Source organism: Aspergillus viridinutans (genome assembly GCF_018404265.1).
Source record: "Aspergillus viridinutans IFM 47045 DNA, scaffold_9, whole genome shotgun sequence".
Taxonomy (NCBI): Eukaryota; Fungi; Ascomycota; class Eurotiomycetes; order Eurotiales; family Aspergillaceae; genus Aspergillus; species Aspergillus viridinutans.
Window position 1 is genome coordinate 1,048,333 of NW_025091225.1, and position 22,654 is coordinate 1,070,986.

General features: G+C 48.7%; 8 protein-coding genes across 8 annotated transcripts; 6 read left to right on the forward strand and 2 right to left on the reverse strand.

Annotated features, from left to right (window-relative positions):
* Positions 1 to 34: 34 nt before the first annotated feature.
* Positions 35 to 1,149, forward strand: Aspvir_009973 (40S ribosomal protein eS10; the record flags this gene model as incomplete). The annotated part of the gene is made up of 5 exons (XM_043273110.1): positions 35 to 75; positions 447 to 496; positions 598 to 668; positions 748 to 837; positions 895 to 1,149. 5 exons carry the CDS (start codon positions 35 to 37, stop codon positions 1,147 to 1,149), a joined length of 507 nt encoding a protein of 168 aa, XP_043129045.1.
* A 392-nt stretch (positions 1,150 to 1,541) lies between these two features.
* Positions 1,542 to 3,261, reverse strand: Aspvir_009974 (M20 family metallo-hydrolase; the record flags this gene model as incomplete). The annotated part of the gene is made up of 3 exons (XM_043273111.1): positions 1,542 to 2,484; positions 2,553 to 2,867; positions 3,008 to 3,261. The coding sequence occupies 3 exons, from the start codon at positions 3,259 to 3,261 to the stop codon at positions 1,542 to 1,544; spliced, it is 1,512 nt and encodes a 503-aa protein (XP_043129046.1).
* Positions 3,262 to 4,256: 995 nt separating this feature from the next.
* Positions 4,257 to 5,283, forward strand: Aspvir_009975 (HIT family protein; the record flags this gene model as incomplete). Its single annotated transcript, XM_043273112.1, has 6 exons — positions 4,257 to 4,299; positions 4,423 to 4,505; positions 4,682 to 4,750; positions 4,940 to 5,032; positions 5,102 to 5,116; positions 5,176 to 5,283. 6 exons carry the CDS (start codon positions 4,257 to 4,259, stop codon positions 5,281 to 5,283), a joined length of 411 nt encoding a protein of 136 aa, XP_043129047.1.
* Positions 5,284 to 5,591: 308 nt separating this feature from the next.
* On the reverse strand, positions 5,592 to 7,494 carry Aspvir_009976 (CRAL-TRIO domain-containing protein; the record flags this gene model as incomplete). The annotated part of the gene is made up of 4 exons (XM_043273113.1): positions 5,592 to 6,073; positions 6,128 to 6,227; positions 6,277 to 6,318; positions 6,373 to 7,494. 4 exons carry the CDS (start codon positions 7,492 to 7,494, stop codon positions 5,592 to 5,594), a joined length of 1,746 nt encoding a protein of 581 aa, XP_043129048.1.
* Positions 7,495 to 8,050: 556 nt separating this feature from the next.
* On the forward strand, positions 8,051 to 8,835 carry Aspvir_009977 (DASH complex subunit DAM1; the record flags this gene model as incomplete). Its single annotated transcript, XM_043273114.1, has 4 exons — positions 8,051 to 8,368; positions 8,423 to 8,474; positions 8,534 to 8,585; positions 8,655 to 8,835. The coding sequence occupies 4 exons, from the start codon at positions 8,051 to 8,053 to the stop codon at positions 8,833 to 8,835; spliced, it is 603 nt and encodes a 200-aa protein (XP_043129049.1).
* Positions 8,836 to 9,934: 1,099 nt separating this feature from the next.
* Positions 9,935 to 11,796, forward strand: Aspvir_009978 (putative ubiquitin C-terminal hydrolase Ubp8; the record flags this gene model as incomplete). The annotated part of the gene is made up of 8 exons (XM_043273115.1): positions 9,935 to 9,986; positions 10,048 to 10,203; positions 10,255 to 10,308; positions 10,359 to 10,463; positions 10,514 to 10,842; positions 10,898 to 11,326; positions 11,380 to 11,586; positions 11,683 to 11,796. The coding sequence occupies 8 exons, from the start codon at positions 9,935 to 9,937 to the stop codon at positions 11,794 to 11,796; spliced, it is 1,446 nt and encodes a 481-aa protein (XP_043129050.1).
* Positions 11,797 to 18,254: 6,458 nt separating this feature from the next.
* On the forward strand, positions 18,255 to 20,233 carry Aspvir_009979 (Ytp1 family protein; the record flags this gene model as incomplete). Its single annotated transcript, XM_043273116.1, has 4 exons — positions 18,255 to 18,513; positions 18,571 to 19,211; positions 19,279 to 19,980; positions 20,051 to 20,233. The coding sequence occupies 4 exons, from the start codon at positions 18,255 to 18,257 to the stop codon at positions 20,231 to 20,233; spliced, it is 1,785 nt and encodes a 594-aa protein (XP_043129051.1).
* Positions 20,234 to 21,302: 1,069 nt separating this feature from the next.
* On the forward strand, positions 21,303 to 22,241 carry Aspvir_009980 (dienelactone hydrolase family protein; the record flags this gene model as incomplete). The annotated part of the gene is made up of 4 exons (XM_043273117.1): positions 21,303 to 21,390; positions 21,450 to 21,778; positions 21,854 to 21,971; positions 22,039 to 22,241. The coding sequence occupies 4 exons, from the start codon at positions 21,303 to 21,305 to the stop codon at positions 22,239 to 22,241; spliced, it is 738 nt and encodes a 245-aa protein (XP_043129052.1).
* Between the last annotated feature and the right edge of the window lie 413 nt (positions 22,242 to 22,654).

Here is a 22,654-nt window from a genome sequence, read left to right on the forward strand (position 1 = left end):
AATTAGTGTATTCAATATTTTATGCGGCTAGTCAATGCCGTTAGAGACGAGAGTGCGCGGTCAAGTGTTCGAGATGTAAAGTGTGAGTTGACGTAGAGGAGGCGTTGAAGGTTGTCAAAAGCGGAGTTGAAGATAGGGAGGATGACTAAGATATGGTGGCTGATGCCTGAGGCTCAAGAAGCTCAGGCCATATAATCATGTGATCATCTACATATCAGGCTAGCGCTGATCAGGGTCACAACCCTAACAGGCGTTCCCGAAGAGGAAGCGTCGCACTTTTAACCTGGGCTGCCGCTCCACTTGATCACTTCCATCATATAAACCGTTCTCCTCGCGTTGTCAGAGCGATTCCCCGAATAGCGCCTGGAACTCGCGACAATGTAAGTGCTTGTTTAACTTCATGGCTTTCATACATTGATTTCGCATTGTACTAAATGTTACTGCAGGCTTATCCCCAAGGAAGACCGCAAGAAGATCCACGAGTACCTCTTCCGCGGTATGTTACCGTCGACTCCCAATCGTGCAGCTTTCGCAGCGCAGATTGGTTCGCTCAATTGACAATGAACTCTCACTAACTTGGTGCTACTTGTTGAACAGAGGGTGTGCTCGTGGCCAAGAAGGACTTCAACCTTCCCAAGCATGGCGACATTGACACCAAGAACCTCTACGTGAGTCGACCCCATAAACCGCTTGAGAAAAGTCGGAGATGAACAATTGCGTCTGACATGTGTGTTGCTGCTACTATAGGTGATCAAGGCCTGCCAGTCCCTGAACTCCCGCGGCTATGTCAAGACCCAGTTCTCGTGGCAGTACTACTACTACACCCTCACCCCTGAGGTAGGTTTACTTCCGACCGCGGATAAGTTGAACCGCATCTGATTCTCTTTCATCTAGGGTCTTGACTACCTCCGCGAGTGGCTCCACCTTCCCGCCGAGGTTGTTCCTGCTACCCACATCAAGCAGCAGCGTTCTCACGCTCCCCCTCGCGGCATGATGGGTGGTGAAGAGCGCGAGCGTCGCCCCCGTGCTCCCCGTGAGGGTGGCTACCGTCGCCGTGAGCAGGAGTCCAAGGAGGGTGGTGCCCCCGGCGAGTTCGCCCCCAGCTTCCGCGGTGGCTTCGGCCGTGGCCGTGGTGCCCCCGCTTCTTAAAGGAAGGTTGTTCGTCTCTCGGTCATCCAAGGGGTTGACGGATGCTGCAAGTGTGGCTTGAGTAGGCTCTAAAGGCCAGAAAAAGCTGCACCCCTCCACATCCTGTGATAAAGTAGAACTACTCTTTCTATCTGGGGAATGAGGATCATGTACTGCCAATGCCTCTTGTTACGAACTAGCTAGGATTAATGGCAAAATCATCATGACTCAGTCCGATCAGTCTGTGCTACTCGTAGATTTGTTGGTTTCTGATGGTAAGATGCCAACACTTGAATTTGCGGCGCACGGGAAGCGCTAAATGGAGCCTGCCTTGCTTTCGTCGATATGACACCTGATCGGAGAGAACAATGTAAACTGTTTGATTTCTTGATATGTTATGACAAGCACGATTCCTATGCAGAGAATCTCCTCCTGTCATACCGGATTACTGTCTGCAGAATGACTGATGCGCCTGTGGCACAGTCGTCCGCAGAGCAAAACTCCTCGGGATGATGGCTCAAACCGTCCTTGCACGGCACAAAAATCATACTTGTGGGAACTCGTTTGGAGGTGAAAACACTGTCATGACCTGCACCGCTCATGATAGTCCGCACAAGAGACTTGGGATCAGAGATACCGGCGTCGGCAACGACGGCTTCTGCTGATTGTTGAACACATTCAATGCAGTCAGGGTGAAATTTCACCGCTGGGGAGTCGAAATCCATGGTCCACTCCACTCGACATGGCTTCCCAATACCCTTACCTTCCTCGGCAGCAATTGTATCGAAGTCCTTTCTCAATTCTGCTTCCACAACGGCGACTAATTCGGTCTCTGGCCCGCGAATGTCGAGGGAGAAGCTTACAAGCCCTGGCACGGTGTTGACACTACCAGGCTTCGCTTCGATAATACCAACACTTGCCAAACAACCGTGAGATGACGCAACCTCCCTAGCGCGAACCATCATGCGGGCAAACGCGTATAGGGCATCTGCCCGGTGCTGGAAGGCTGTAGTACCCGTATGAGTGTCTCTACCGATGATGTTCAGGCGGTACCAGCGGTATGCCTGGACGGCAGTGACTACACCGACACGCTGGTTGGCAGATTCGAGATGGGGTCCCTGTTCGATGTGAAGTTCAAAGTGTGCTGCCATTGGCGTCTCTTTGTACGAGCATGGGACACTCCCAAGGTAGTTGATCTTTTCCAGGGCGGATTTCATCGAGTCTGGAGAGGAGGCTGCGGTAGGTAGTGAAGCCACCGTAGGAACTTCCTTGAGGTCATGGGCCCTCGAAAGAGGTATGCACTCCGCCCACACGCCGGAAGAAATCATGCTAACTGGGAATCGAGCACCCTCCTCGCTGTGAAAAATGTCACTATACTGTCTGCGGCAGGAATCTGCGCACGTCATCTGGAGAACGGTTCTTACTTTGTCCAGTTGACAACTCCTATGCCTCCCTCTGTCTCGATTCCCATCTCGTCAACGACCTTCAAAGCTTCAATGCCCGCAAGAACTCCGAGAATTCCGTCATATCGACCACCAGTCGGCTGAGTGTCCAGATGGCTGCCGATGAACGTGGCAGGCACATCCTTTCGACGCCCCGGGCGTACAGCGAAGATATTCCCCATCTCGTCAATGGTGATATTGCACTTCAGTGCCTTTGCAGTTTCGATGAACCAATCCCTCACTCTCTTGTCCTCCTCAGACAGGGCGAGACGCTGCATACCGGTATCTGTCGGTCCACTAAGCCAGACATCGTCAGCACTGCCCCAGTTGAACTACACGTGGGACCAGTCTGTCCTGGCGGAGCTTCATTGTTTGCTCGCCAAGATTACGAACAGCACCGGCCCAGCTTAAGAAAGAATGCAGGATGCCATGCTTACTCTCCCCATCGGATACCGTAGCCCCATTGACAACTGTGATGAAGATCTTTCGCAAGACGGTCCTTGTTCGCGCGTAAAGCCGCGACTTGAGCTTCGCTCAGTTCCGTGGATAACATGGCTTGGCTCCTTGAGATCGAGAAAGACCGTTGAGATCGTATGAACGCAGATTTAACGGGATGTGATGGTACTCTTCCCCTGAAAGGAAGTCGGACAGCTGGTGAAGCTGCAAACCTAGAACTCCATGCAAGTGCCATGGCGCCTTTCAACGAAGGAACGACGACAATTTATCTACGAGTCCTTGCTATGAAGAGCGGCCGCTTGATAGGGAACCCCTGCGGAGAAAGCAGAGATAAGATGACTCCTCAGGGTGGGGTAAGGCCTATCAACGCGGGTCTCGGGGATCTCATCGAGTTCAATAGTCGTCAATTGGGTCGTTTCAAGCCGTTAGAAGCGGACTTTTGCCCGTTCATCAGGGTAGGCTGGTTCTCCAACTCGGAAGATTTGGGGTAGCTTCGCACTACGGAGGGGACCGAGAACCTGCCTCGGACGGAGTAGAGAGATACCCTCTAGATGCTTTGATAAAGTACGAACAGACTGGCTTGAGCACAAGCATATACTCATGTCTTTTGCTTCGGTGCAGCTTATCGAAATGCCAAGTCACGATGATCTTGAAAGCGTCAAGAGTTGCACGTAGCACTCATTGACAAAGGCGGAGTGGGAGCGCTCGCAGTGGCACTATAGCCACGGGGCTTACCAGTAAAAGGACACGCACTTTGTACCGTTCCTGCAACATTTGAGGTATACTCTGGGCTAGAATTCCGTAAAAAAGGGACACGGCAATTTAAGAAGGCATTAATCCAAAATCTAGACAAAAATAAAAGTAACAAAATCGACAGCTATGTCGATGGAAAGGTCCAAAGATTGAGAAGAGGAGTATGTTGGGCAAGCCACGGCCATCTCTGGTAAAAGGCAAGAAATGGGTTCTGAGCTAGCTTGTCCCACTCCTCGGGGAAGTCTCCCTAATTTAAAATATAACCCACCTCCGGCTCCAGAAAGGTTCTCCGTTCGAATCCTGCTCTCTTCGCCCTTTTCTTTTCTTTTCGGTTCTCTTGACGTCGCGTACCCCGCATTCAACCCACCTGCCCGCATCTTGAACAGTTCAGACTTCACGATTGATTATTGTCTGTTCTAAATCGGTACTTCATTTTACGTGTATAGTCATCTAATTGATCCACACTTCGTCTACATAATGTCTTCCGCTGCTGCGTGTATATTCTGCAAAATCATCAAGGGTGAGTCCTATCTCCTGCCGCCGAGCTAGTGAGCTTTTGCGTCTCCAACTTTCGCCAGAGAAGCTTGCGATGACGCCGTACGCACTCCTGCTTGATGGCGCTAAGCTTCTTTGTGAAACATAGGTGATATCCCCTCTCTCAAGCTCTTCGAGAGCGACAAGGTCTTCGCTTTTCTTGACATCCAGCCTCTCAGCCGTGGCCATGCGGTAGGTTCTGGCGCCTTTACGTTGAACTGCAGCATAACCTACCCGAGATATCCGTCCTATACCCAGGCATAGGATATTCCATGCAGCCGCTTTGTACACATCTCGGCGGGTCTCACGCTATTAATGTTGAGAAAAGCATTAGTCCGCTAACAGTAGTGCTGAATCGTCTGTAATAGCTCGTGATCCCCAAGTTCCACGGTGCGAAGCTCACCGACATCCCTGACGAAGACCTCAGAGAAGTGCTGGTACGTGAAGAAAGAAAAGAAGACACAAGCTGAATTTCGTGTCACCCGCCCTTCTATACCCTTTGCACATCCCTGAGGACCTTGGGGGATAAGGTCCACGAACTTTGAACTTTGTCCCCCGCAGGTCACAGAGTCCCTACCCAATCCTATTCTCATTAGGAGAAGGCTGACAGATGTTATCTCCAATAGCCCGTGGCCAAGCAGATTGCCAAAGCAAGCGGTGCAGAAGATTACAACATTCTGCAGAACAACGGCCGCATTGCTCACCAAGTTGTTGACCATGTAAGAGACTGATCATGGACGTGGAAAAATGGAAACACGGCGCTAACTCTTACTGTTCTATTTGATTAGGTCCACTTCCACATGGTACGTCTTAGCATTCCTCCTGGTGTATGTAGCAATGGTGCTAACACGCAGATTAACAGATTCCCAAGCCAAATGAGAAAGAGGGTCTTGGTATTGGATGGCCTGCCCAGGCTACCGACATGGATAAACTCAAGGCTCTGCATGAGGAAATCAAGTCCAAGATGTAAACCGACACTTCTACTCCAAAAGTCGCAGTCCTTGGCTCAACACGAAGTTAGCGTGGTCGTTCAGTTCCTGTCGAGCATTTACTGTGTCATTACCAAGGCTTATTTGAAATTCATCTCTTACATCGTTCAGTAAGAAAGTCAAGACAGTGTATGCGGAATTGATGCATTAGTACAGACTGTGATGCTCTATATATACAAACTGTCGTCCAGTACAGATCATGACTCATTTTCTGAGCCCGTCGATGTCCAAAAGGTAATGATAAGTCAGGTCTATAGTACTCAGTCTCATCAACTCTTAACATTCCTGATTATTGGCTGCTGGCCGCGTTTCCCTTCGACATGCTCTCCGCTGAATAGAAGTCGATTTTACCATTACCTTGGATCACATTCAAGCGATCGTACAGGGACCTGGCACGTACGTAAGGGTCAAGCTGCCAGTATTGCACCCTCAACCGCTCAATAAGCTCCTTTCTCCTGTCCTTAGCTGTTGCCACGACGTCCTTGTCTCCTTTGGAGCTGGCCGAGATCCATGAAATGGTGGCATCTTGGATTTCTTTCCCGAGTTCACGTCGCTCTGCTAACAGCTGGTCTCGTGCGGCAGAATCTTCCATCGGCCTATTTTCGTCCGGTTCGCATTCCGCGTACTTGTACTCCCAATTCTCATCACCCTCAAGCTCCTTCATGATGCGATCTCGAGGAATGAACTCCTCCAGATCCTTGACATTCTTAGTGAAATGGACCTTGGCAGCAACGACCGGATCAAGCCATCCTTTGATGATGTTCCAGATGCCTGTGCAGAATAATTTCAGTACATACGGCTTCCAATTTAGGAACGAAGACAAACCTGAGAAGATCCAAGGCGCCTTGTGAATGAGCACCACTCCTAACGATTCAGGATAGTTGGCCTCGAAGCATTTGATCATGAACTTGACCGGAGAGTAGTCCTGCCGAGGTAAGTGAACGTCCATGGCAGATTGAAGATCATGGGCATACCATATTCGCCAATGAGAAGTCGGTCATATCGAAAATGATACACTAAGAATGTGTCAGGTGCATCTCGGCGGCTTTTGCCTGAGATTTGAGACTCACAGCAGTTTCGACGGGAGGCGCAAGCATCATGCGCGCCGATTCAATTGTGTAAACAGTGAAGCGATCCAAGACCTCTTGACTTTGATCACCAGCCTTATGCAGGCGCACCCTGACGACGCAAATTGGCCGGCCTGATTTGTCGACACCGTGGAGGAAACTCTTTCCCCGACGCATTTGCATCAAGAAATCTTCACCAGCTTTCTTTTCAGTAGGGTCGGTACTCTGCGACTGTTTGAGAGCATGCTGCTCGCCATTCTTCATGATATCGTCATCCACCTTCACATCCATCAACCTCCAGCGGATAGTGGAAATAAACATGACGAGAGCATTTTTGACATCCCACTTACGCGCCCGTAGAAAGCGTAAAAGCAGAGAATCGGGATTATCTTGTTTAACCATAGTCCAGAATGTTGCCCGAATCTCCTCCGGCGACATGTCAACCAGAGTTTGCTTGAACTCCTTCGACTGTCCATACTTATCGTCTCCATCAGAAATATTGATAGACGCGAGGTTGGCTGTGATTCCTTCCGCCGGTTTCTCGCTCGCGGCGCCATCTTCACTGTCCTTGCCTCTGCCGAACAGTCCGAATCGTCGCTTGGGCTCTTTCTTGTTCTCCTGCGGCGTGCCGGCCGGCGCTTCCTTAGCTGACTCCAGCGCATCAAGGTTAACCCCAAAGACCTTCAGGAGCAGCACCCAGAATTCCTGCAGTTTCGCTTCCTGCTCTGCCGTGAGATTCCCCACGGTTCCGGGAGGCAAATCGGTAGGCATTGTTTTAAGAGTATCAATGACGCCGAGAAATAGTTCCTGTTCAGGCTGGATATTTTGCGAGATTGATGGAGAAGGCGAGTCGTTCTTGGGATGAAAGCGTTTATCCTGTAACCAAACTCCTCCGCAAATGACAGCAAGAGCGAATGTAACTGTCCAAAATGATGAAGCCTTCCTCGGAGGGTTGTTCCGCGATAATGGTACAGTGAAGCTCGACCGTCTAGCTAAGGAGCCTGAAGCTGAACAAGGCTTCGATGCGCCTCCAACCGGTAATAATGGCAGGGAGTATGAGCGGAAATGGACGGAGTCGGCCGAAGAAAGGAGTAGACGGCGTCGAATAGACGAACAAGCATGCATGTGCTGAGAGATTAATAACGAGGGTCCAGGGTGGGGTCCGTTCTGAAGACTGTGATGTTGTTGGTTGTTCCTATCCTCATTTCATGCCAGACGGGGCAAGGGCACACGAGGATGGGAAATTTGATAATTATTATTAGTAGTACTAAATAGCAGTGTTCTACCTTGGCAACCCCGAACGGTTTATATCATCATTGCTTTGTGGATAATGAATGCCGCATCGGACCCTCGGGGCGCCTCAATTTCCGATCCAATCGCAAATTGGAAAGCGGGGGATCAACAATGCGGCACCCACTGTTTAATTAACGAGGCAAAGCCAGAAACACTCGATATCTAAATACTACCGATCTGTGTTTAGGTCTCCAACAAATTCATTTCTATAGCGATCATTTACAACCCATGATTGATATTCTTTGCTGAGCTGCCCAACTATCTTGCTGGCTAGGCCCAACCCATCACGCGTTGTGGTTGTTTATCGTTGGCCCCGGAACAACAAAGGCTTCGTAGTCAGGTTTCTGGTCAGGTTTCCTCGAACGCTGGGAACTTGCGAGAATCTATGATGGAAACTGCTCTCTCCCGGTCATCCTCGCGCCCGCGACCTTCGTCCAGGCCCACCACTCCTCTGAGGCCCAATTCTCGATCGTCAATCCGTGAAGCCCATGGTTATGGGACGAGTATCAGCAATGCTGGCTACACCCAACCTGCAATCAATGCTCTCGAGCCGCAATTTGCAGAACTTGCAGATTCTATGGCAGACCTTGAGGCGAATTTCATGCACCTTCAGTTGATGCACGAGAGTTTAACACGTTTCAGCGAGAGCTTTGCCAGCTTCCTCTATGGTTTAAACATGAATGCGTTCTGTGTGGATTTTCCGGAGGTATGTCAGAATGAGCCTTACCTCCCAATTAGACTCTTGCTCACTAAGAATTAGGCACCAATAGCAGATTCATTTCGGAGAGCTAAACAAGCTGAAGCTCAAAAAGGTATTATAAAGCACATTCGACAGAATTAACAAGACGAATTATACTCACTAAGATTGCAGAGGCTGAAGCTGAAGAAGTTCGACGAGCTGTTGACGCTGAGGCAACATTTATGTGAGTTACTACTAAGTCATAGCAGCATTGCACATTGGAGGTTATTCTGACCACGACCCGGGGCCACAGGACGACAGATACTTCGTTCGTTGAGAATCCTCCTAGCACGATTTCCTCAAAGCCCACATCCAAACCCTCCATCCCTTCTCGAGGAGCTACTCGGGGGTCTTCGACACGCGGTCGCTATACAACTAGAGGGAGTAATCGGGCCCGGCCCAGCGCATTGCCTCGAGGTAGAGGTGTTCGATGAGCGCTGTTCTGGGACAGTAATTTTACAACTGGATATCCTAGTGCACAACTGTGCTCGTGCGGACTTTCCCCATAAATCAAGATAAGGAAGATAGACAGCACTGTCGAGAACTGGAGACCGAGAAGCGGAGCTCTGACGGAGAAGCGCTGGTCCGGCCCAATGGTGGAGGCACAGCTATACCAGATCAACCAGAGCGCTACAAAGTGCCTGGGCTGCTTCATTAGCATACGCCTGCCTCCATTCGAACCGTAGCCCTTCTCTTTTCAAGGGCTACTTTTGTTGAGACGGATCTCTAACTTGCCATTGCCACTGAAGCCAAATTAGTGTCATGACAATGCGAAATAAAACTATCTTTAGAAATAATGGCCTACGCAATTCTTAGATTTCGTTTCACGAGCACAATATGAGACATTACAAGTACACCTTTACTTTTAGATATCTCCCAAAAGGCGGCGTATCCTCCCAGCAGTAGCCCGGTTCCTTATCGCTCCGAGCGGCGGACCCTGAGGAGAAAAAGATCTCTTGACCAACATCGAGCCGTCCACAAAGCTTCTGTGGCGTCACATAGTTTCCGCTCAATAATCTTGAGGAAACACCTATCATTTTAACGAATTTAGTCATCTGCAGTTCAAGCTTCACTTTTTATCAAGTGTTGCTGCTGGAGTATCATTCGCTCCTCAGGTCGCTTCAGTGCAATCCGACCCGCACGGAACACTTAGCGGTAGCAGGGGAGAGTGAGGTTCACCACAGCCGTCAATAGACTCGAGCTTGGGCAACACAACGCTGAAGATTTCTATTGTTGATTGAGAGGCTGGCCTCTGAAAGCTTCACAATGCGATTGTGAACCCATACAAGGTCTTTGACGACTCTATTCATGAATGCTTTAGTCCGCACTTGACGTGAGCTTATTGTCCTTCCTCGGCTTCAAGAGCCAAGGTATCTGTTGCTAGACGCCTTTCCCAGTCGTCTTATATATTCTGAAGCTTTTCCTTTCAGACTCTCAAATCTTCTTTAATTCTTCTAATACCCTGTCATCCTGATCTTTCCTTTATACAACATCCTTGGAGCAGCTTGTTCTTGTGCTGTCACCGTCGTCACCATGGCCAGCATTACTTCTGCGTCCATTCTCTCGGAGGCTGAATTCGGTTGCGGTAAGCAGGCATCATCACGATACCGTCCTCTCTATAGATCTTCAAACTGACTTGTAGTAAGAGCATCTCGCCGCAATATTGACTCAGAGTGGAAACACTGCCGATCAGTTCAAGAGCTCATTCCTTAGAACTCACAATGCTCTGGCTCCTAGGCCTTTACCTTTGTTTCCTAAGCCTTTAACGGTGGATGATTTCCCGAAGCAAAAGGGAGGCCTGCGTATTGCTTCTTTGCTAAGGCCAAAATACACGTGTTTGACTTGCTCTGAAGTGTGCTCTCCTGCCGATAGACAAGCTCATACGAAAGCCACTGGGCATCAGTTCTGTAAGTCAATCTAATGCGACTCTACAGTAGAAGGTAGCTGACACCACCAGACATGGAGTCAAGGGGACGTACTCTGTTCTGCCAAGGTTGCGGTGACCTCGTCTATGACCATGACTTAGAACGTCTTCGATCGTTACCTTATGGAAATCACCAAGGTTCGCATCCTGTCTATGTTGGTTTCATTCAACCTGCTAAAGTCCAGCAGCATCTAGGAGACGGAGATCAAGCGCAAGTTCTTCTGATGAACAGTTTGTCAGGAACAACGCCAACAAGCGCGCTTGTGCAAAGCAAGGTGTCAGAGGTCTGTACAATCTCGGACAAACATGTTATCTCAACGTCATCCTGCAGACCTTACTGCATGATCCCATCTTGAATGCCTATTTCTTGGGGAATGGCCATCAGTCACACGATTGTTCTGTCCCAGATTGCGTAGGCTGCGCAGTTGCAGAGGCGTTTGCCGATTTCAACAGCAGCGACAAAGCAGAAGGCTTTGCAGCATTGAATCTCCTTCTAGCATCATGGCGTGCGAGTCCTGTAGGTGGTTTCTTGACCGGCTCTAAGAACATTAAAAGTTACTGACGCTTGGTAGACTCTGGCAGGTTACCACCAGCAGGACGCACACGAGTACTACCAATTCCTCGTCGACAAGCTACATGCGAGCACTGAAGGACACGTGGATGATCACGACCAAGGGTGTCCTTGCTTCTTTCACCAAACATTTTATGGCAAGCTTAAAAGCAGTGTGATGTGCGATAATTGCGGCAACATTACAAAAACGGAAGATCCTATGCTCGACCTGAGTCTGGACGTTCAGGTACAGGCGAAGAAACGGGCCATGGGCGGTGGTGTTGGGCCATCAGCGACACCTACACTAAATGGTTGCCTGGAGAGCTTTACGTCGCTAGAAAGGCTGATGGCAGGTGTTTACAATTGCAGTGAGTGTGGCGGTACGCCTCAGAAAGCAACAAAGCGTTTGCGAATCAAGAAATTGCCGGCGATTCTCTGCATGCAGTTGAAGGTATGTCTCTCGTCTCTGACGACCGCGGTGGACCTGGCTAACATGATATTCAGCGCTTCGAGCATAGCTCAGCAGTGTCCGAGAAAGTGGAAGGCAGGGTCGATTTCCCTTTGTCGATCAACATGCTCCCATATACGACACATCGACACAGGGAGGATCTTGACAAATCCAAATTCATCTATGATCTTTCTTCTGCAGTTGTCCACAAAGGCAAATTGGACGCTGGACACTATTACGTGTATTGCAAGCAGGGCGACCAGGTTTGTCTATCCGTTATTTAGTGGCTTATGCCTCGTGTGTCCACTCAGGAGACAACAACTTGACATTGTTGACATGACTAATTCTTCTCTTGACAGTGGGTACTGTTCAACGATGATCAGGTCACTGCGGCCACTGAGGCCGAAGTCCTCAACGCCGATGCGTATCTCTTGTTTTACAATCTACGATTGTTTACTGCTTCTTTGCAGTAGCTCGTCGCATTGCCTCGGCACCCTTCTATCTTCAATAGAGAGGCAACCATCTTTGATTTACCCCTCCTGGCTCTAGCAGAAAGGAGTTCATGGCATCGGAGTTCAATTTGCGGGTCTTATTTGAATTCCAATCGGGAGGGCCTCAACGTTATCTGTATTTGATTGCGTCTCTCTCATTAGGCAGGTAGTTAGAATACCGTGCTAAAGTGGTCGCGCAAGACATAGCTCGGTGATTGCTAGAATTTAATTCCAGCAGTTTTTCTCATCATACGTTCTACGAAGTAGGAATGCTACGTTGTGTGTTCAAAACGCGGAGTTTCAATAGCAGACACCAGACAATCCGTGTCTCTACGAAGAGCGACATTGGCGACCGCATGGTAAAGACCCAAAATCTTTGCTGCGCGATGGGGTATGTTTCTCCAGTCATAGAGTGTAAAGGTGAAGTGAATGATGCCGCACCGGAGGGTTAGACGAAAGGAAAAATTCAACTGTTGCAACCGGCCGCTACGTCCATAAGTAACCTTACTAGACATGGTGGTCTACAGGTGGCATTGGCCCAATTGCAGTCGTATTCGTCACATTCACCACATTGTTTCGCTATGGCGGGCTCGAGGTGTAGGCAAAGTAAAGTTGAAAGGACGGGAGAAAGATCCTCATGAATTCAATTTAAAAATTGAATTGGAAAGATAAAGGTTTCGACATAACACCTTTTGGGTTGTTCACACCGGCATCTCCTCTTCCTCTTTCCTATTTTCCCCCGTTGGAATTCAAGCGGATATGATTCCTTTTTGATTTTCCTCCATGGTAGCTACCGAGCGCCGAGCACGTAACGATTCGTCGTGAAACAGGAAATGGATCGAGAAAGCAGATTTAACGGTACTGGATGGTAGAGGTGATCTGTTAGTGATCCGCTCTTCTTCTGCCAACCAGTTCTCCGAGAGTGTCGTCGGGTTGAACCTGGCCATGGTGTTCCGACTCTGCGGCGTATGTGGGAACCAACCTTGTAGAAACCGATGTCCTGAGCCTTCTCACGGAAGCACTGTCTACAGATGTCCATCTATAACCACAATCAGTCGCATATCCAATGCTGGTTATTCTCGATAGTTGGCTCATTTCCATACCCCGTACTTGCGGATGAGACCAGCGCGGTGGGCGCAAACACGGCTGTTTCGACGCAAATATCTGATTAGCCATTCCTGCTCGCAATCCATGAAATTTCGACCTATCCTCCTGGTATCGCCTGGGGATTTTCGTTCACACACCATTCACGGGAACCCTTGCCGAACCTATCGAGGGAAAAGCGTAATTAGCCAAATCGTATCGACGCATCCTAGAATAGAAGAATATCCTTACTTGCGGGGCCGGCTGTACCAAACGGACTCGTGAGTCATCTTGAATCTGAGACGGGGAAAACCTGGGAGTTGACGGTGTTTGGCAGGTGATTTGTCGTCGCTGGCGCTGGGCGTTGAGGATAAAAGATATTAAGGTTGAAAATGCGTTGTGTGCCTCTGTTCCGCTGCCGGGCTCGGACCATCTCGCTTGAGAAGCGCTAAGCCGTTTCGGGACCCATTAGGCTATTGCGGTCATGTGATTTTGAAGCTCGTTATTTCGGCTCCAAGTCCACGGCGTTTTGTTTCTCCGCAGTGCCTGAATCAGGATGAAGCAAGAAACGACCACATCTGCTCATCAACTCGAGGATAAGCTTAAAGCTACCTTTCTTTATTATTACACGATCGACGATAAGAAAGAAAATCATACCACTGAATCTGTTTACATAGAACAGTTAACATTACTTCTAGCCTAACACTGCCAGTTCGAAGTCTCAAACCAATGCGGATGGGTGGTCAATCCCTAATTGTGGACAAGCCACATCTTCTCGTGGATACCGTTCATTGGAAAGCTTTCAGATTGAAGAGAATCCCGCGCGCTCAACTACGTCCATAGAGAAAGCGCGCCCTGGAGGAAGCCCATATGATCGCCGTTGTGGATTGTCACTAGCACGTGCTAGATCATTGACCTGCATTTAGTCTATAAATCGAAAAGCTTATGAAAGTCCGGCAAGCGAAGCACTATTGGCTGTGGTAAAAGTCGATCTCAAGTTGAGAATGCGTATGGCATGTCGACAGTGATATGTGCCACACAGACAGCTTCGTTTCTGTTTGTGGCTGTTGAACAACGGTCCTGCGGAGGGAAGGTACTCGCAACTCTCAAAGCATATTTGTCAACGTATGCAAAGCTGGACATTGACGGATTACGGGATTACAACAACAGAACCACCACATAGACCGAATCTCAATGTTCTGCATTTTGATCGTCCTCGCGCTGCGTTCGAAAAGCTGTTTTCTGTTCACTTCAGCTGCGGTCACAGCTTGTCTAGTCTTACGGTTGTGTGCGCGACCAACAGGGTGTCTTTTTCCGCCAGAGGTGGACAATGAATGAGAACGTCCTGATATGTTATTGGAGTGCGCGCTTTCTTTTGGGTCTTGATCCCAAGAGGTGTACAGGCTGTAACTCCATGCAGGCGAGGACTGATGGTTACAATGGTGAATGGTCTCAAGACTCATGGTGAGTTACCCCTGGGAAGAGTAGCCGAGGACTCGTATGACAATCCGACATTCGTTCGCATTCAGGGCGCGGGATTACCTGCATCATATCTGGGGTAGATATTATTTTTTAGTTCCTTCCGCAGGATGAACTCAAAAGTCAGCAGAGCCACTGACTCAGTGCTGACTGCTGAGTATTGGAACACCAGTTAGCTCCTACACAGTAGCGCGAGGTGCGGGTCATCTTCTGGGACCCCGCTGATATCCTTAGCAATGTGCCGATTTTCCGATGTGAGAGGAATCAATTCCTAGGCAGTATCCATGGAGCTACTAAAGGAATGGATCTGTGGATGATCCCAACAGTGACTGGGGCCTCTGGCGTGGTACGGAGTAAAGTGCCGGTCTTCGGATGTGGTTCATGCTCTTGTGTTGAAGATTTATGCAACGGGACAAGCGTTGTGCAACTGCAATACCCTATGTTTCCGAGAATGGTTTCGCGATATATCCGACAGGGTACCTGAAGTTTCCGACTCCCCGAGTTCCAGCCGGTGATCATAATTTATGATTGGTTGGTCTTACCTGTCACCATGGCACGATTCACGCAGATCTGTCTGATTTATAAGAAAATGTGCCGCTGTGATTTGATGCTCAGCTGTACGGAGTACTGTGTAAGTACCACTGAGGTACTTGGCAACTTCAGCCCGTACTTCAACTGTTGCACATGAATTGAAAGGCCGGGGTACCGCATTACATTGATTAAAATAGTTCTGACACTGACAGATGTTAATGTGGAGAGCATCTATGACAGCACCAAGAGTTCAAAGCTCGACCACAGTCATACGAAGCAGCCAACATGATGCCGCAGTATCTCGGCCATGACAAGAGGCTAGGGGTCTCATAGATACTCCAACATACGAAGTTCTCGACGACCGCGACAAAACCTGACGGAAAGTAGGTTGACCAGAGGCTCGCTGATCCGTGTTGTGAGTCACACCACTCTACTCCGTACAAATTTAGTAAGGACACAAGCATAGAAAGATCGAGAAGCATATCAGGTCAGCAGGTCCCGTGTGTCCGTAATCACTCATCAATCCCAAAAGACGGGTCGTGTGTTAGATGATACAAGTGCGTGCGTATAGAGTGAGTAATCTGCCCGTTTCACCTCAAATGTCGACTGTCCAGGACTCCGAGAACTTTATTCCTGAGAGAAACTGGAACTGGGAGTTGGTAGTTCATTCTCACGGAAGCTCGCGGATGGCGGATGCAGGCCGATTCCTTGATCCGTTCTTACCGGCCAATCATGCCAAGAATGGATCGGCAGCTGGCTTGGGCAGTCAGATGAGTCGGCCTAGTCAATAATGTAATTATCGTTAGTCTAAGGCAGGGAGCTGGTACGAGTACCTTACCTACTATCACGAGAACTCCCGTCAATGACTCAGGAAATTCAAAATTACTGATACAGTCTTATTATCAAATTAATTGATGTCGTGTCACCAACATTAGCCAAACGTGCTAGGTGTTCCGCTTGGCGGGGTCACTTCGAGGAACAGATGAAGGGAACCTGTCCGAGCTTTGATTGCAGCTAATCGAATTGATTAGCTGTACTCGGCGGAGGATGCCGTTGTTGTATACTCGCTTAAAGAGTGCCTCTCCCTTTCATCTCCGGGTCATCTCAATGACTTTAGGTGGGATTCTTGGCAGTGTCTTTGCTGTCTTCAAAGCAGATACTCCGTACTCTGCGCATGAAATTTGGATACCTGCCCCTACCAGCATAACGTGGCATCAGCTCATTCTCAGCTTTGCGTTGCCGGAAGGAAGTCTTTGCGCCTGGAGCTGAGTAGGTATGCATAAGTAGGCTGACAATAGCGGATGATCTTTGAAGAACAATTCAAGGGAAGAGGGGTACAGATCTCGGAGTTCGGCAGTATCTTTCTCTACATTTAGTACATTCTTTTTTGCATCACGCGCAAATGTCATTCCTTATCAAGTAATAGTTGATATCTTTGCTTGATTTCAAATGCAAGGAGGAGATGAATGAATCCGTATACCTACCTATATTGTCACTCTGCATTAAAGACCTCTTCCTACTGAGCCGTATGTATTCGTGTTTACTTCCCCTTTGTCCCCGTCGAATGAATAAGTGCCTTAAGACTGGTAGGTTTCGGCTCTGTTGCAGGGCTTACAAATCATGAATAACAGCAGTATTTGTGCCTTTCTCATTATTGTTAAGAGATCGGCAGAGGCCTCAACCACGTAACAGGGGAGTTGGTAAGGCAGAATGTCGTCGCTTCGGCACAGACAATTTCATCCAATCTTTGTACTCATACGGAGTTACAGAAATAGCGAATCACAATCCCGGTAATGATCAAGTGACACCTTCTGGCGATAGGTAAGGTACTTGCTCAAAGAATCAGGCTGGGCAGAGGTATCTAGGTACGCCGAAACAGTATGAGCCGCACGGATCAGATCGAATCATTAGCGGTGAGTGTGTGGATAACGGACGAATTGAGACTTCGATAATATTACTCGCAGTGTGTTGTTCTCAAAAACAATCCATTCCAAAAGGGACGTACAAATAGAGTAATTTGGCCCCGTCCTCAAAAGAGGCCAATGCCCAATCCCCTAGTAGCTCCGAGTCAGGCGCTAAAGCCCAGCTGCCTGGTAGCCTTGGTACCTTGGAATGAGGTCATCCTATGGCACGCACTGGTGCAATAGTGACTTGGATGGTTGGTCACGGGCTAGTCCATAATTGGTAATTCAAGGATAAGGCGGGATGATGCCTCCGGTAGATCCGAGCATCCGAGAAGAAAATCTTTCTGTTTGTTATGTAACTTATGTTGCCTATTCTTCTGTTGGAAAGATCTGGATGGTAATTGGTTGTTATTGTTGCTATTGGATTGCAGTTGAGAGCTGGGTTTGATATTGTAGTCTGCTCCAAGCTCAAGTAAATGTCGAAAGAAAAAGCAGTGATATCAAACACTGACATCATGCGAATCAGTAGGCGATTTCAGGTCCTCCTGGGATACATACTCTCTAGTTCCCTGGCGTTCCAGACCGACCCATTCTGAAAATGAAAAATAAGAGAAAAGGAAAATTCTTACCAAAGACTCTCAATTATTCAAAGTAAGTCCCAAAGACTCCGCATGATGACGGTCTCTATGACCATTCCGGAGCTCTGATCCAGGTAGAACGACAACCTATAAGCGACGAACTCATCGTCATCGTCACTCATATCATGCTCATCGGCATCATAAAATGGCATGATAATTTTCGTCGCTTGATATTTTCTATATCGTAAAACACCGGGAATTTATCGAAATATCAGACAGCATCAGGACAATTCAAGCCGAGCAGGGTAGCGCTAGGTAATTATTCTTCTCCACCGCCGTGCTATTCGGCATACGGAGCTTTGGGGAGCGTCTTTGTTTCCACGTCCGTCTCGGCGCAGGGCGCATCTTATCCCCGCCTGGTCCGAAAGAATCAGAGCGAAACTCCAAAGATTATTAAAAAGGCATCGTCGCATATAAAGAGAGAGGATAAAAAAAAAAGAAAAATACAGAGAGAAAATCTGACCTCGCATCTTACCTCTTAATCTACTCCCCCCTCCCTCCCCTGGCTCCCTTTCCATTCTTACTTCTTCCTTTTCCCTTTTCCTTCGGCTGTCTCCTTCCATACTTCAGCCCTACAAGCATACCTAACGTAATTATTGCGCGCCAGGGCCGGTAGCACTTCAACACCGCAACTCATACAGCTGCGGTTTTGCGCAATCAGAATTTCTCACAATCAAGCCATCGGAATAACCATCAGACGAGCTGGAGCTTAGGTTCCTCAACTCCAGCTCTCTGTAGTCGCTGCCCATTCAGAACAACCTTCTAGCTCAGCCCTTATCCCCATAATACAATAACCAAATCGCCCATGCTGCGAGCAGCATCCCGCGCCGCATTTGCGGCCTGCTTCTTACTAGTATCCATCGCCAATGCACTTCCTCACGGAGACGATGAATCCATGGAAATGGACATGGGCATGAACATGGAAGACACAACAAAGTCGGAGCCGCATAAAGACGCAAACGACGAATCTCCCATGAGTTATTTCGCATACGGAAAGCATTCGGGCACCATAATGGCTCACATCGCTCTCATGATCATTGCATGGTGTTTCGTCCTGCCCACAGGTAAGAAATTCCAGCAACCACCATCTTCGGGATCTTTGCTGATCAGTGCTGCCACAGCCGTCATGTTCAGTGTCGCGCGTTCGCGATTTGCACTGCCGTCGCAATTTTTCTTCCTGGTGTGCAATGCCTTGGGTTTACTTATCGGAATTATCTACAACAGTCAGACCCCTGATCTTTATGAGAACAATGCTCATCACAAGATTGGGTGGATTGCGACGTGGGTAATCAGCGCACAGGTCATTATGTCGTTGATCTTCGCGTATGCTGGCAGAGGCGAGAGAGCAAAGGCATACGAGCAGGCAGCATTCCTCCCTGTGCCCACCGACGAAATGGCTGATAATTCGCACCCTTATACGTCTGGAATGAATCATGCCTATCGCTGGTCAAAAGACAGCGGCCAGGGCACCGAGAGAAACTCCTCCTCCCTTCACAGTCGACCAAGTTCACCTTCCTGCTCAACTCCGTCAGAAGAATATGATGCCTTTGAGAAGCCCGAGCAAGTATTTGAGGAGCCCGCTCACCGCGGCTGGCTACATAGCACCGTTTTAGGCCGTTTTTTCGCCAGTCGCCTGCCTCGCTTCGTATCTAGTCGCGTTCTCCGGGTCTTGAATGCTGTATCTTTGGTTATTGACAGGATTATCCTGCCTTTTGGCTTCGTCGCTATCGCAACCGGTGGTGTAACTTATGGTGGCATCATGGTAAGCGCCTTCTCTCTATCTCCCTCTTTGCCCGATGTAAGATTGCGCTAATTGAGTTCAACTGCAGCGGGGAAGCGAAGTCTTCAACGGTCTGGCGCACTTCATAAAGGGTGGAATCTTTTTCTGGTACGGTCTGTTGACCATGGGCCGCTGGATGGGCTGCTGGGCAGATTTTGGCTGGGCATGGAACATCAAACCCTCGAGCTCCATTGTCGGAAAATGGAAGGAGAAGATTCCTTCTGCCGAGTTTACCGAATCCTTCGTCATTTTCCTTTACGGGGCAAGCAATGTCTTTCTGGAACATCTGGCTGGCTGGGGCGGCGCATGGTCTGCTACGGACCTTGAGCATGTGTCGATTTCGATCATGTTCTTCGGCGGTGGCCTTTGTGGCATGCTGTTTGAATCCAAGCGCGTCAGAGGCTGGCTGAACAGTACCGTTCTGCAATCTCCCGCTCATGCCGGCGTACATGTTTCGGCAGACCCTGCTTGGCAGACCCCTGATACCCAAGGCGTATCCCTCAATCCAATGCCTGCGCTTGTTATCCTGCTTTTGGGCATGATGATGGGATCGCACCATCAAACGAGCATGATTTCGACCATGGTGCACAAGCAATGGGGAAATCTTCTCGTTGGGTTCGCCTTGGCTCGTGGCATGACGTATGTTTTGCTATACCTCAAGCCTCCGACCTCCTATCTTCCGTCGCGCCCACCAACTGAGATTGTGGCATCCTTCTGCCTGATTGCTGGCGGGTTGATCTTCATGCTAAGTGTAAGTGTCTTGTGTCCCTCTCTTTCCTTCTTTTCAATCCAGGGGATTGTTACTGATCTTTTGTCGGTAGACCCGCAATGTGGTTGATAGCATGGAATACTATAATCTGGATGCTATGTTCACGTTCACTGTTGGAATGGGAGTGACCGCCTTTATCATGGCTTGTGAGATTTTGGCTATTGCCCTCAAGGCTTGGGCGGTGAAGAAGGAGTCACGACCACAACTGCCGCCTTTCAAGTTCCCCGCCGCCTGAATCATGCCGAAATGATTTTCTCACCGCCTGTCGCTAGATCACTTCTCATGCTTCAGCTTGAGTTTTTGATACGAACCACGGCGGAAGCAGGTGAAAAAATGGAAGAACAAAAAAACAACACGGACAGGATGAACTGGAGGATTTAATGTTTACTTGTGATCTCATTATACCCCTTACACTATTTGACTTCTATGACCAGGTGTTTGGCTTTGGGTGACTGGACATAATACCCCATATATCACAGCCAGGTTTTCACTTTTTGACGCCTTTTGATGTTTATGAACGATACGCATGGCTTACGGAATGGCTAATGAGGGGTGGTTGATAACCAATGATGTGACCGGATTTTTTTTTTTTTTTTTTTGGGAATACTACCTAGAGACCTCTTGTGGACGTCTTAGTGGATATAGGATGAAACGAACCATGAACAATTGTACAGAGTCTTGTCCAAGTGCCACCTCCTGAATCTGATTTCAAAGCTCGAGCCAAGCAGAAGTTTACAAGTCTCTTCTGGTGGGGGTCCAGCCAATCGTTCTCAGCAAGGCACGTTTTGCTGCTACTCCGTATCATTTGAGACCTTGATCTAATTCGCTCTACCGGATTTAACATGATTTATCTCTTTATCCCCGAGCCTCCGCCAACGGGGAGAAAAAGCTTAGCCATACTGCCGATTACCCGATGCCTCAGTTACCTCGGTGGCTTGGTGGAGGTCAACAATGTCAGACAGACGTTGCAGAGGGATTGTGACAAGGGCCGGTTAGTTTCCACAGCTATTCAAACATTATTCTAGATCGTATCAATGGACAAGGCACTTCTGCCAAAGCTCCTTTATCTTGCAGCCTCGTAATACGTGAAAGAGTAAACCATTAGTAAGCGTCCATGAGAGGCAAGAGTGGGGATGGGGGGCCGCTGCGTCGAAATCGAATTGGATGGATGTTCCTTGATGTTTCTTCGGGCATTTAAGAGGGGCGACTGTCCCGCGTTATCTATCAGCTATTTTTCCCATATTTCACAGTCTTTGTCCAAAGTACGCTCTTCACGCAGCTTTCTATACTCATATCCTTTAAAGATGGCATCCAACCCACCCGGAGCTTGCTGTGCCTCTGGTTTCAAGCACGAAGGCAATCCCGCTGGAGAAATCAAGACTGTCGAGGGTGGTAAGTAGCCTTGCTACCCCTTTCTGAACGCAGCTGGTCTCGGTGCTGAGTCTCCAAAGTTGAAACCTACATCTCATACCCCAAGGACAACAAGAGCCCCGAGAAGGCCATCGTCATATTGAGCGACATCTTCGGTATCTATGTCAACGCCCAGCTGCTTGCCGACGAATTCGCTGCCAATGGATACCTCGCCGTTATTCCCGATCTCTTCCAGAAGGACGCTATCAAGCTCAGTGACATGGAATCCGGCAAGGCTGATCTTCCCTCCTGGCTTCCTAAGCACCAGATCGCCAACGTTGACCCTGTTGTCGAGTCTACAATCAAGTACCTCAGGCAGGACTTGGGAGTCAAGAGAATCGCCGGTGTCGGTTACTGCTTTGGTGGCAAGGTAAGTTACATGCTTTGAAACCTGCAAGGTGTCTATGTTGGTGTATCCCGTTCCTAACAAGGCTCTTTCGATCAGTATGTCTGCCGCTTCTTGAAGCCCGGTAAGATCGACGTCGGTTACACCGCTCATCCCTCCTTTATCTCCAAGGAGGAGCTAGCTGCCATCGCTGGTCCTCTTTCTATCGCTGCCTCCGGTAAGTTGGTCCGCGAGGATGGGTTAGGTTACTATCAATATCATAACTGACGTTGAGAATATGTTAGAAATCGACAACATATTCACCACTCAGCTCCGTCACGAGTCCGAGGATATTCTGATCAAGACAGGTCAGCCCTGGCAGATTAATCTGTTCAGCGGCGTTACACATGGCTTCGCTGTCCGCGCTGACTTGAGCAACAAGCACTTCAAGTTCTGCAAGGAGCAGGCCTTCTACCAGGCTGTTGCGTGGTTCCAGCAGTACCTGTAATCTGATGTTATAAGTCAGATATAAATCTCATATATAATTGATCATGATTTAATGAGCTAGAAGAAATGAGATTGCAAACTTCCAGTATCAACTTTCGTATTTATGCATCACTGAGAGATTCCCTGGACCGATAGCGCTTATCGCACACGTGACCCCGTGATCCGCGTTACTGAAGAGCCCACTCAGACAAAGTAGCCTCAAAGAGCCCTGAGCATTGATCGTTTTCAGTTCCAAATTCAGTGCTGCTGCATTACCTCCTTGTGTTTGTTCGAGCTCACGGTTTAGTCTTACAGGTTTTATATTATTTGGACTATCTCTGCATAAAGGACATCGAACTTTCCGAGTCGTGTGGTCCGCATCGCATGTTTTCTGGCTTCTGAATTGTTTGCATTCATCCTAGACACTGCCACTGG